Source organism: Anopheles stephensi, chromosome 3, assembly GCF_013141755.1.
Source record: "Anopheles stephensi strain Indian chromosome 3, UCI_ANSTEP_V1.0, whole genome shotgun sequence".
In the NCBI taxonomy this organism is placed as follows: domain Eukaryota; kingdom Metazoa; phylum Arthropoda; class Insecta; order Diptera; family Culicidae; genus Anopheles; species Anopheles stephensi.
In genome coordinates this window covers 20,111,251-20,123,044 of record NC_050203.1, presented here as the reverse complement: position 1 = coordinate 20,123,044, position 11,794 = coordinate 20,111,251, and the positions used below count along the sequence as shown (strand labels likewise).

General features: G+C 50.1%; 3 protein-coding genes across 3 annotated transcripts; 1 reads left to right on the top strand and 2 right to left on the bottom strand.

Moving 5' to 3' along the window:
- Positions 1-970: 970 nt before the first annotated feature.
- Positions 971-5,245, bottom strand: LOC118512771 (probable cytochrome P450 305a1). The gene is made up of 3 exons (XM_036057675.1): positions 4,806-5,245; positions 2,451-2,700; positions 971-2,391 (listed from the first exon to the last, which is right to left on the bottom strand). The coding sequence occupies exons 1-3, from the start codon at positions 4,891-4,893 to the stop codon at positions 1,200-1,202; spliced, it is 1,530 nt and encodes a 509-aa protein (XP_035913568.1). The 5' UTR covers positions 4,894-5,245; the 3' UTR covers positions 971-1,199.
- A 137-nt stretch (positions 5,246-5,382) lies between these two features.
- On the bottom strand, positions 5,383-7,248 carry LOC118512772 (probable cytochrome P450 305a1). Its single transcript, XM_036057676.1, has 3 exons — positions 7,148-7,248; positions 6,834-7,086; positions 5,383-6,760 (listed from the first exon to the last, which is right to left on the bottom strand). The coding sequence occupies exons 1-3, from the start codon at positions 7,236-7,238 to the stop codon at positions 5,590-5,592; spliced, it is 1,515 nt and encodes a 504-aa protein (XP_035913569.1). The 5' UTR covers positions 7,239-7,248; the 3' UTR covers positions 5,383-5,589.
- A 2,392-nt stretch (positions 7,249-9,640) lies between these two features.
- Positions 9,641-11,685, top strand: LOC118512764 (methyl farnesoate epoxidase-like). Its single transcript, XM_036057661.1, has 3 exons — positions 9,641-9,823; positions 9,906-10,570; positions 10,650-11,685. The coding sequence occupies exons 1-3, from the start codon at positions 9,736-9,738 to the stop codon at positions 11,388-11,390; spliced, it is 1,494 nt and encodes a 497-aa protein (XP_035913554.1). The 5' UTR covers positions 9,641-9,735; the 3' UTR covers positions 11,391-11,685.
- Positions 11,686-11,794: the final 109 nt, after the last annotated feature.

The following is an 11,794-nucleotide window of genomic DNA, read 5'->3' as shown; positions in this document are numbered from 1 at the left end:
TCTTAAATTCTAGGAAATCGGTAAACCGGTTTGAAATTTATTTCATATAAGTAAATAACGATTGTCTCTATCTGGATTTTGTTTAAAACTTTCTTCATTGATTAAACTTGTTTTTAAATATTTTGTTCTCCAATATTCCCACAGACGAGTTGAGATGACATATTTACACCAATGGAATGAAGAAGACTTAATTTGGTTACCATCGTTACCTGGTACCATCATCCTGGTTACCACGGTTACCAGGTTACCAAAGTGGATAACGTATTCAAAAGTTATAAGCCTCCACTGTTGGGGGAGGCTACACGGGTAGCTCGGTTGCCTGTTATAGGATTTTTTTTCCTTGACCCTACAACCTCGAGAGGTCTCGGCCTGCCATTTCTGGCTTTCTGTGACTTGATTTTAACCGTAGCAAAGTAGGCAGCTCTGCGTACGGGGAGCCGGATCTGTATGGGAATCGAAACACGCTCCAGCGCTGTGAAGATCGGCACCGTTATTGCCTCGGCCAACAATCAGCTAGCATACATTCATCACGAAAATTGCGCCTGAAAGTATGCATTGTTTAAGTAGCGTTATTTGATAGTAAATTCCTGTTAACGTTTGCAGAAATGTTCTTTTCAGCAAAGATCTGCTAAGTTATCTGAGGATATCACAATCTCAGCACATACTTTCACATGTTCTGTTTTGCAGATTCAGGGGTAAGCAATAAATAGCTCAATTGTTTGAAATTATTCATTTATTTAGCTTCCTTTATTAATATAGAACGCCCGATCCGTATTGCTTCACTCTTTCATCTTATAGCCCGACGATATTTGAACTAGTGAAAGAACATTGCGTACATCCATGGGTTCCTGAAGCGTTTGACTGTGTGAAATTATGTACTACAATTGTAATATCATCTGAGAATATTATCTTAAATGTGATAATACTCTGACTCTGACTCTATCACGGGTAGACCTTGTCAAACATGTTGTTGCTGTTGCTGAAGTGATATTTATTGCAATTATAAGACACAAACCCCGGTGCTCGTTGCTGATCTTAATACCTCTATTTCCGCTTGTAAAAGTATGGCACTAACAGTTGAACGTCGTCTTCGAATTTTAGAAACAAGTTGACTAATCCTTTCCGCTCCATCTGTGTTCCGATGTTCCCTAAAACAAACTAAAATCTATTCCCCCCGCCTGCTCGCCACCACACCCCCTCTACAACCGTGGACGAAACACCACTGTGTACGGTTTCGGCGAGAGCGTAATACCCGGCCGCAGCACGATCGATGGTTCCGCCTCCGGATCCGACGCTTCCGTCGGCTTAAGTAGCTCAAACTTTTGCATCACGCCAACAAAAAACGTAAACAAACAGGCTCGGGCCAGCACCTCACCCAAACATCGACGCTTCCCAATTCCGAAAAACATTAACCGATCGGTGTGCAGATGTACCTTACCCGCAGACGACGCATCGCCCTTCCCGGACTCGAGGAATCGTTCCGGACGAAACACCTCCGGATCACCCCAATAGTCCGGATCCATGTGGACGGTTCGAAGGCCTATTAGCACGGTAGTGTTCTTCGGTAGCCGGTAGCCGCCCAGCGTACAGTCGGACAGTGTGCGACGTGGCCCACTAACCGGGACGATGTGGAAGAACCGCTGAACTTCCAGCAGGAACGCATCGGTGTACGGAAGCTGCGTTCGATCGGTTTGCTGGTTCGGTAGCTCGTCGGGACGAAGCGTTTCGTCGATTTCCTTGCGAATGCGGGCCTGAATATCGGGCCGAACGATCATCATCATGAACGCTAGATCGAGCGTAGTGCTCGTAGTTTGTCCACCAGCGATAAATATGTCCAGAATGATCATCGTCAGCTGCCGATCGGTGAAGGTCGTGTCGGGGTCTTCGCGACGATCACGCATCTCCTTGATGTAGCCGTAGATCAGATCGTCGTTCGCTTTCTCTTCGCTAAAGTCCCGATGGTGGGCCGCGATGGTTGGTGCAAAGAATTCGTTCAGCTCCAGATTGAACCGTCGCAGCAGATTGTAGCCGCTCCACTCGGGCGCGATGAAGCGTAGCCATGGCAACTGACTCAACACACCACCGGACATGTCGAACGCTTTCGAACGGTCCTGCAGCAGACGAAGCAATCGCTGCAGCCGATCATCGTCCCGTGGTATGCGCGTTCCGGTCACAAACGTCCACAGCACGTTGATGACACTGGTCGAGAGGATACTGCCGGGCCAGATCGGTTGCGCTTCCCGCTCGCGGATCACATCGACCAGCTCGTTCAGCTCGTTCTGTATCTGCAGTTGCATCGGCTGCCGGCCATAGCCGACCTGGCGCAGGTGACGTGTAACGAAGCTGCGATGCTCCACCCAGAACGGTCCATCCGTGCAGGTAACGCCGAGTCTACCGAAGAAGAGAGAGAGATATAATAAGTGTGGCCTTAACACCGTGCAGCATCTCACCTTGTTCCCATGGTCCGCAAGCGAATGAAGAAGTTGTTCGGTCGCCCGGCAAACACATCGTTCCGGTGTACCTCATTGACGGCGGGATAGTTGAGGGCGACGACCACATACTCACGGCCCAGCTTTAGTCCGATCACATTGGAGCGGTAGATTTTGCCCAACAGCTCGAACACCTTATGCTGGCCACCGTATTGGCGGGCAAGTTTTCGAATGTAGGGTGTGTTTCCTACCACCGGGAGCCATGGTGGACCTGAAGGCGAGCATGAGAGAAGGAAACAAGGTAAGTCGAGAATAGTTTTGTGGTTAAAAGCTTCAATATTGTGTGAACAGTTCAGCCTTATATGGCTTACAGGATAGATGGATGGCTTAATTAATGCCTTATTAACTTTCCTTTAAAGTTTCCTCAAATTTAATTAAAAAAAATGTTGGTGTCCTTTAGTAGAACAGAACTTAGCTTCCTCAAGCATCTGAAACGATTCTGGCTCAGCAAACAGCAAAGAAGGATCCAGACACCTTGGTCAGTTGTTGGTTACCTCAAACTTCTTCCTGGCTTAACGACCAGCTCTCTGTCATGCTGGCCATCCAAAGGCTTACTAGACTTGTTGGTTAGGTAGTCAGTCCTCCCTACCAAGAAACCAAGCCAAACACCAGAGCCCAAACCTTCAGGCTTCTCCTTTGGCACTAGAACCTAGAATGGTTTTGGCCAGTCATTCCTGACTATCTGTTGCTTTATTTTGTCCAGCGTACGTGGAGACGATCCGGATGGGATTTGTACCTCAGTCCTGCCGTGTGAATACCGGTGCAATTATCGCCTCGGCCACCAGACCGCCTAGAACCGTCAGACTAAACCCCTTAAATCGACACCTGGGTCAGTCGCTGGCCAGCCCGCAGTTAACTAGGAGAACAGACCTATGACCGATAAATTCGTTTTTCTACAGTAGTACAAAGACAGTTGTACAGTAGTTGACCATCGTAAAGCACCTAACTTCCCTTTAGAGAGAATTGTAGTCGTTACAGGCCCAGATCACATCCAGTGGCGGATCAACCTAGGAGCGGAAGGAGCGACCGCTCGGGGCCTCTTCGGTTAGGGGAGCCTCATCGACGAGGGTAATCCTGTTGGTCTTACTCACAAACGAGTCACAATTAAGAGAGAGTCTCAACTGCCATTCCGCTTGGGGCCTCCTAACAGCTGAACTGATTCTCTAGGATATCATAGAAACTTCATCTTGTTGGAGCATTACTCATGCAAAGGCAATGCAGAATATACTGAACCATGAAGCTTTGAACTCACTGAACTGAACTCAGTCCCCACCAAAGAGTTTGTAGTGATCGTAGGTCCATCTTTGAGTCTGTCATCTCACTCACTGGTCTAGCCTTAATTAACCCTCTGTTTTCAAATCGCTCTAATTCATTTGTATACTAATTAAGAACAGTATACAAAAAGTTGGGTGAAGAGAGATCATCAGCTCCAATCTAGCTAGTGACAAGGGATCGTAAGGGCTCATTCCTTCACTTTTCATTCGGACCTGGAGCAAAATACACTCGGGATGAAGTGTAGAATCCGTCACGTCAACGACAAGTTCTTTTGGCTCATAGTTGTAAGTGACTCCGTTGTGTAGAATATTCAAATTGCCAAGGACTTACTATTCACTACGTGACGAACTCAACTCTTGTGAGACTTGTTGACTAAGTACAAATGATAATATCGACAGACCAATAGGAGGAATGGCTATTCCAGCTACCAGTCCTATTCCCAACTAATTCTCTTCCAATTCAAGTCACGGTTGAATATCGTTTAGCTGTGGCACGTAGTTTTGCTAGCTAACCCGGCTAGGCATTAGCAATTCTCCTTCTCACATACCCCCCGACCACGCGTGCGGTGTCATACTGCATAGCTCCACTCACACCCTCAATGATTCTCCCATTCGCCACGATCACATTACTGCTGCATCAGCTGTTTTGCGGGGAAGGCAGACTCGCCCAAGACTCACACCTCTACCAACCATGCCGGAATGTGGCATGTTTTTGTTTTGCCTTTCTCTGGCTCGCACGCATTCGTGCGTCCGCCCAGCTAAAAATAATGCAAGTGCACTCCGCAGACGACTCCGGAAGAAGCGAAGCCCTTCCGTCGCCAGATAAGACCGTCCGAAACTAGTCCCTTATCAGTGCGTATGAGCAGGTCTCGCCTCACGGAACAGCTGAAACAGGCTCGTGGCGTCGCCGTTGACAGCCCGTGATAGATGGGGCATTTGTGTGTGTGTGTGTGTGTGTGTTGAGATGGCGGAAGTACGAAGCAGCGAGCAGCGTGAGAATCGCACGCTTTGGTCGTTAAGCCGTCCGCACCCGGTTACTTACCCGGTGGATAGTTGGCTGGTCGTCGAAATTCATTGATGAGATAAGCGAACAACAATGCCACCGCCAGGCCGAGCAGGATGGCGAACATTCTGAGCACGGGGACACTATACAGCGATAGCGACGGCACGCACGTTGATCACTGCGGCTCGGGCGACGATTGCATAACGCGATGCAAGACTGTGCGGCCGAAAGCACTCGAGCGAGTCGAGTCCAAACTGACTATTAATTGATTCAAACGCCGTCGTTATGCACCAGAACTAGAACCAGCCTGGTGGTGGGCACACATGTCTTCGAGCACCTTCCGGATTGAACCGTCCGCCACGCCACCACGCGTGTATTGCAAAACTTGACGCAATTGAGTCGCCGGGGGACTACCGATACGCTGACGAGACGAGCCGACGAGCGAACCGCACTTCCCGAGAGCACTTGACGGACTGACTGTCTGACTGAGGGATCTGTCGGTGAATCGATCGTGCTGGGAAGCGATTCCGATCCGGCACGATGGGCCCATGCCCCATTCTGAGCGTAATCTTATCTGATCGACAGTGGCAGAACGGCTCTCGGCAACTTGACTGAACCTGTTTCAGATATTGTGTGACATTAAAGATTGCTTAGGAAACAAGCCCGTTCAAGACATTGTACCCAGAAGAACTTCTTAAAGCTTCTCAGAGACTCAGATCAGGATGGAGAATAAATTCTACCCACTGCTTATGTCCACTCTCACACCCATAGTTAGGGAACCGCGAGCACCATTCGATGGTCAGGGTTGTAGCTTGATAAGAGTTTAAAAACCCGCTTGCTTTCGCCGTTTGAACACCACGTTGTACGGTTTCGCCGAGAGCGTAATTCCTGGCCTGAGTGTCAACGATGGCGCCATATCCGACTCGTGCCCTTCATCCTCCGGTTTGAGCAGACTGTAACGCTGCATAACTCCAACGAAGATCGTAAACAGACTGGACCGGGCCAATGTTTCACCGAGACATCTACGCTTGCCCTGGCCAAACGCGAACAGCCGTTCCGTGTTGACGATCTGCCGTTCCTCGCCGAGGAACCGTTCCGGACGAAACACTTCCGGATCGCCCCAGTGCTCCGGGTCCATGTGTACGTTGCGCAGTCCGTAGAGAACCGTAGTGTTCTTGGGTACCCGGTAGCCTCCCAGCGTACAATCCGCAAGCGCTCGCCTCGGTCCACTCACCGGCGCAATGCTAAAGAAACGATGCACTTCCAACAGGAACGCCTCCACGTACGGAAGCTTGTGATGATCGTCATAGTGAGGAACGGCATCGTGCCTCAGTTCAGTATCGATTTCCGAGTGGATTTTCGTCTGCAAATCAGGACGGACGAGCATCATCATGAGGGCAAGATCGATCGTGGTGCTTGTCGTATGGCCTCCCGCTATGAACAGATCCAGTATGATCATCGTCAGCTGCACGTCGGTAAAGTTGGAATCCTTGCGATCGCGCATCTCCTTAATGTACGCGTAGATGAGATCGTCCACCGCTTTATCGTCGGAGAAGTTCTCGTGATGCTGCTCGATCGTTGGAGTGAAGAATTCCGTCAGTTGTTTGTTGAAGCGACGCAGCAAGTTGTAGCCACTCCATTCCGGTGCGATAAACCGTAGCCAGGGCAGTTGGTTCAGGGTGCCACCGGACATGTCGAAGGCTTTGGTACGTTCGTGAAGCAGCAGCAAAAGTCTTTGGAGACGATCGTCTTCTCGCGGAACGCGGGAACCGGTTACGATCGTCCAGAGCACATTAATCACGCTGATCGCGAGGATCGATCCAGGCCAGATTGGTTGTTCCATACGATTTTCGAGCACATCCAGCAGTTCGTTTAGCTCCGTTTGAATCTGAGCGTGCATTTTCTGCCGTCCATAGCCAGCCTGTCGGAGATGGCGTGTGACGAAGCTTCTCTGCTCGTTCCAGAATTCGCCATCCGTAAAGGTGATGCCAAGTCTGTACGTTCAAAGGACATTTTAAAAATCGTATCAGAATTTTACTCCTATAAAATTGTTGATTGAGCACTTACCTCGTCCCAAGCGTCCGTAATCGGACGAATAAATTATCGGGTCTACTCTGGAACGCTTCGTTGAAGAAAATGTCCTTCACCTCATCGTATCCCAGCCCAACGACAACGCGTTCCCGACCAAGCTTCAGTCCAATCACGCTGCTTCGATACGATTCCGACAGTTCATCGAACACGTTCGCCAATAGTCCACCATGCTTGGCCGCCATCTTGCGCACTAGCGGAGTGTTGCCGACGATCGGTAGCCATCGGGGTCCTACAGGAAAGAGAAGCCACATTAGGACATAACGACTGAGAAAAGGGGAAGAGGATCTTACCAGGAGGATAGTTCGCTGGGCGCCACAGTTCCTTCAGCAGAAATGCTACCAGCAAGATCAGTGCCAGTGCTGCCAGCGTTAGTGTGATCATTGTGATTAGGTGCTTTGAGCTGTGGATCAACTCGAAGTATGATGCAAAGGCAACCAACCAACAGGCTTTAAGTATAGGCCCCCCTATCTTTGTGCGACTAGGCTTGTTGGCTTGTTCGATGTTTGCTTGTTGAACGAAGCGTGCAAACTGTAAAGCCTCCAGATTGTTATAGTTCTCCTTTAGAGATTGATTAGCATGGTTGCAGCTAGGCTTGGACCATTGGCCCATTCAAGCCGGCAAACGGCAGACCTCTCTCGGGTTTTAATACCCAAAAAAGGCAAAGTTGCTAGGCGTAACAACCGTCTAACTGCTGCTGTGTAAAACTTGGCGAGGGCCGAGTTGGAAGGACCAAAAATGCTGCCTTACACGCTGTAAATTGGTGTAGCCTTGGTGTTTTGCATACTGATCGCAGTACATGCCATGGGGCTACGTATGTAAATTACGTCGATCGGTGCATCGGTATGGCTGTACTGACACGGTGTTCAATACGATCGTACTTTTCAACTCGATGTGCAGTGCGCGCCATGCCTTCTTCTTCTTTCTTGGCCTGCTCCAATGGAGCACGTTTTAAAGACATTGCCTGGAGTTCAATCCGTTTCCAGGAAACACGGCCCATCCCAGGCTGCGTCCTATCTCCCTCAGGTCTGACTCCACTTGATCCGGCCAAACAGCTCGTTGTGCTCTTCTAGGTCTCGTGCTGACGAGCGCCTTCCTGGTAGTGCATGCCCTAACCAGCGTATCCTTCCAGCTTTGGCAACAGCTCAGAGAAGGTTCATTCTCCTTCTCCACATGCACACACCGCGAAAGATAATCCGTAGCATCCTCCGCTCGATGATGGCAAGTACATCTCAGGTGTCTGCTAGAGGACTGCCGGCCGTATCAGTGTGCGATATATGGCGCATTTCGTGCTCGCCATGTACAATGGTGCTGATTGCTGGTGTCAAGCGAACGTTGGTCAGTATTCCCCCAGGCTCCCCAGACATACACATCCCGCGTACGGTTTGGGGTGACTGCATCCAGACGTATCTGACTGGTTCATGCGTTTGAGGACTTTGTGACTTTCCAGGTGACTGCCGGCGTATCTTAATCACCTGGACGTTCCTTCTTCTTTCTTGGTCGAAAAAGCTCTTAGGTCATGGCTGCCATTTCTGGCTTACTCGACTTATTGGATACCGCATAGTTGAATAGTCAGTCCTCAATATGGGAGAACAGTTCAGATGGGAATGGAACTCCGACCCTGCCGTGTGAAGACTGGCGCCGTTGTCGAATCTACTACCTGGCCGTCCACTGGCTGTTGGTCTGGAGCTTTGACGGTTGTCCTTGTGTTCATGTAAGGATTTTAAGACTCAAATAGTCCGTAAGTACTGACAAGAGTATCGAGCAGGATAGTATAGCGCTAGCGATCGTATCATATCGTAGTCTAAAATGTGTAATCAATCCCGTTCGCATGACTGATCTGGAGGACCACTGGAGGAAATGCTACCAAATGCAGACCAAACCCCCTTGAGGCCACATAGATCCAAAGAAGATGGAATTGCTTCCATTTTTTTGTATTTATAGAGTTTAGTCTTCAGTTCAATGATTAAGAAACTGCATTTCTGTCTAACTTAACCTCTTGAAGGTCACTCTCGCAACTTGCTCCAGCAAACCCCAATGCTGAGTTCATCCATCCAACCAAACGCTTGAAAGAGTTGCTTAGTTTAACCAATGTCTGGGACACCTTTTTGTTGAGCTACTTGCCATTTGGAAAACAGCATTTGCACACCGAACCATGACAAAAGCTTCCGCGTACGGGTTTTGTGAATGAACTTGAACAGTTCCCCCTTTCGCACCGCCCCGGAGTACGCGGGACGAAACACTGAAAAGCGCCTGCGCTATCTTGATAACCTTCGTAACGGTGGGTCGTCCGTCGGTACTGCTTCGATCGGATCACTCTCAAGATCAGCAGACTCTTTAGAAGAGAAAACTCGAATGTTTGTTGTTTGGAACACCGATTTGTTTGTTGCATCCCGCTCACTGCCAGCTAAAAACCCGGAACCTGGGTCAATCTAAACTTGTGGCATCACTTCCTGCACCGATGGCCACCAGCTACCAGCTCTAGCAGACGTGCCGTTCTAAATAGACCCACCAGCATGGAGCCAAACAACACCGCCCGCCTGGACCTGGACCAGTGCGTCCGGCTGCTCCAACCTGGACTGGGTTGTGCTGGAAGATGCTTGCCAGTGTTTAGATTAAGATGTCGCCTTAAAAATAGATCCCATCTTTGGATGTTTTATCGTTTTTTTTTCTTCACCGCTGCAGTGTGTGTGTGTGTGGATCAGCATTTACATTACAATGCAGGAACCTGGGCACGGCTGTCGGTGTCGTCCGATGGCCACTACTAAGCGTCGGAGTATAAAGCGCTTGGGGCGCTCGGGAGCTGGCGTCAGTCACGTCACGGTTCCCGTTGGACACGGTGTGTGGTGTTTGAGAAGGTCAGTTATTTGGTCGATGAGCCATGTGGAACGGTGCACTGATCGCGATCGTGGTGTTGGCGATACTGTACTGCATTTGGGACGCCCGAAAGCCTAAGCGATTCCCACCCGGTAAGTGTTCGGGGATCGGGCACGCCAAGGAGGAGGACGAGCTCAACCATATTAATGTGCCACTCCGCATCCACTCCATTAGGACCCATCTGGCTTCCATTGATCGGGAGTGGTTTGGTGGTGTTGCAGCTGGTCCGTTCCCTGCAATACTTTCACCTGATGTGTATAGCACTCTGCCAGCGGTACGGCCCGATTGTTGGCGTTCGGTTCGGACAGGATCGTATCGTTGTTGTGTCGGGACGGGAAGCAATCCGTGCGATGTACGCAAAGGAACAGTTTGACGGCCGCCCGGATGGTTACTTCTTTCGGATGCGTTCGTTCGGCCAGCGGCTTGGGGTGGCCCTTACCGATGGTCCAAGCTGGGAGGTACAGCGTAAGTTTGCCGTGCGTACCATGAAACAGCTCGGCATGGGACGGAACGAGTTTCAGCGAGTGATCGAGCGGGAAGTGGTGGAGTTGGTTGAGGCTTTCCGGAGACGGGCGGCCGCCGGCGAAACGTTTCCGATGAGCAGCTCCATGGATGTGGCGTTACTGAATGTGCTGTGGGTGTTGCTGGCGGGCCAACGGTTCGAGCTGGAGAACGAACGGTTGGGTTGGCTAGCTGACACGATTCATCAGACGTTCCACGTGATCGACGTATCGGGTGGAACGTTAAACAGGTTTCCTTGGTTGCGATTTGTCTGCCCGGAAAGCTCCGGGTACGGCCCGATGCTGAGGTTACTGAAGCCCCTCTGGGGGTTTCTTGAGGTAACGGTTAAGCACACTAGCAATTCTTGAAGATGTTCTAATAATTCACCTAATGACCGCTGCTCTCTCTCTCTCTCAGGAAACGATTGAAGCAATCAGGAAGAACCCGCACTGTCCCAATCGACGCGACAGTCTCATCTCGGCCTTCCTGGTGGAAATGTCCCGTGCGGAGCATCACGTTTCGTTCACCGATTCGCAGCTCGTCAGCCTGTGTCTGGATCTGTTTCAGGCCAGTATTGAGACGATCAGCAGTGTGCTTGGATTCGCGTTCCTGTACATGCTCCACTATCCGGATGTGATGCGCAGGGTACAGCAGGAGCTGGCGGCCGTCGTTGGACCCGAACGACTTCCAACGGCTAACGATAGACCGCAGCTACCGTACACTGAAGCGGTCATCCTGGAGGTAGAACGTATAGCGACTATCGTCCCGGGTGGGCTCGTTCATCGAGCAATGGAAGATGTGGAGCTGTGTGGATATCAAATTCCAAAAGATGCCATCGTACTGCCGCTGCTGTACTCGCTGCAGATGGATGCAAAGTATTGGACCGATCCGGGCGTATTTCGGCCGGACCGATTTCTCACCGCGGAAGGTGATCGAGTGGTGCAGCACGATCTTTTCATACCGTTCGGTGCGGGCCGGCGACGCTGTCTCGGGGAAGCACTTGCCAAACCGGCCGTGTTTCTGTTCTTTAGTGCCATTCTGCACAGCTTTACGATCGAGTGTGCAGACAAGGAGCTACCCTCGTTGAGGGGCGTGGACGGTATAACGCTATCACCACAGCCGTACACGCTCCGGTTGCTGGATCGGTTGAGTAGGTAGAGGTGGCCGACGGTCGAAGGAATAGTGTTTAAGCATTACATTAAAGCAGCAGTAGATGAAATTGAAGCCTATCCTCGTGAGACAATGCTGTTAAAAATAAAGCCAAAATCAAGTATTGCATACCTTCAGGCTCAGGTGAGGAAACATCGCATGACGTATGGTTCCAAGCTATTACATCTTTAGCATGTGTCGCAGGAAGGTTTAGAGGCCGCTTACTTTTGCTCAGAGCTCTTGTCGTTGTTAACTGTTACAAACAAATGTGCAATTCTGTAAATTCATTGGTGCAAGTGAGGCATTTTTGTTGAAGTTCTGTTTGATGATCAACGTCTTTTCCATCTCCCTGCTATTTTGATGACATTTTAATGCAAGATCTGGGTTTTTACGTGTTGGAACAAATACTCCAC

What these genes read in the sequence shown, in the direction of transcription:
- LOC118512772 (XM_036057676.1), bottom strand. Translation starts at nt 7,238, where the DNA reads ATGATCACACTAACGCTGGCAGCACTGGCACTGATCTTGCTGGTAGCA. An exon ending in CCCAGCGAACTATCCTCCTG is followed by an intron (nt 7,087 to 7,147) that starts GTAAGATCCTCT and finishes TCTTTCCTGTAG; the next exon opens with GACCCCGATGGCTACCGATC. An exon ending in TTACGGACGCTTGGGACGAG is followed by an intron (nt 6,761 to 6,833) that starts GTAAGTGCTCAA and finishes TTGAACGTACAG; the next exon opens with ACTTGGCATCACCTTTACGG.
- LOC118512764 (XM_036057661.1), top strand. Translation starts at nt 9,736, where the DNA reads ATGTGGAACGGTGCACTGATCGCGATCGTGGTGTTGGCGATACTGTAC. An exon ending in GCCTAAGCGATTCCCACCCG is followed by an intron (nt 9,824 to 9,905) that starts GTAAGTGTTCGG and finishes CCACTCCATTAG; the next exon opens with GACCCATCTGGCTTCCATTG. An exon ending in CCCTCTGGGGGTTTCTTGAG is followed by an intron (nt 10,571 to 10,649) that starts GTAACGGTTAAG and finishes TCTCTCTCTCAG; the next exon opens with GAAACGATTGAAGCAATCAG.
- LOC118512771 (XM_036057675.1), bottom strand. Translation starts at nt 4,893, where the DNA reads ATGTTCGCCATCCTGCTCGGCCTGGCGGTGGCATTGTTGTTCGCTTAT. An exon ending in ACCAGCCAACTATCCACCGG is followed by an intron (nt 2,701 to 4,805) that starts GTAAGTAACCGG and finishes GCTCGCCTTCAG; the next exon opens with GTCCACCATGGCTCCCGGTG. An exon ending in TTGCGGACCATGGGAACAAG is followed by an intron (nt 2,392 to 2,450) that starts GTGAGATGCTGC and finishes CTTCTTCGGTAG; the next exon opens with ACTCGGCGTTACCTGCACGG.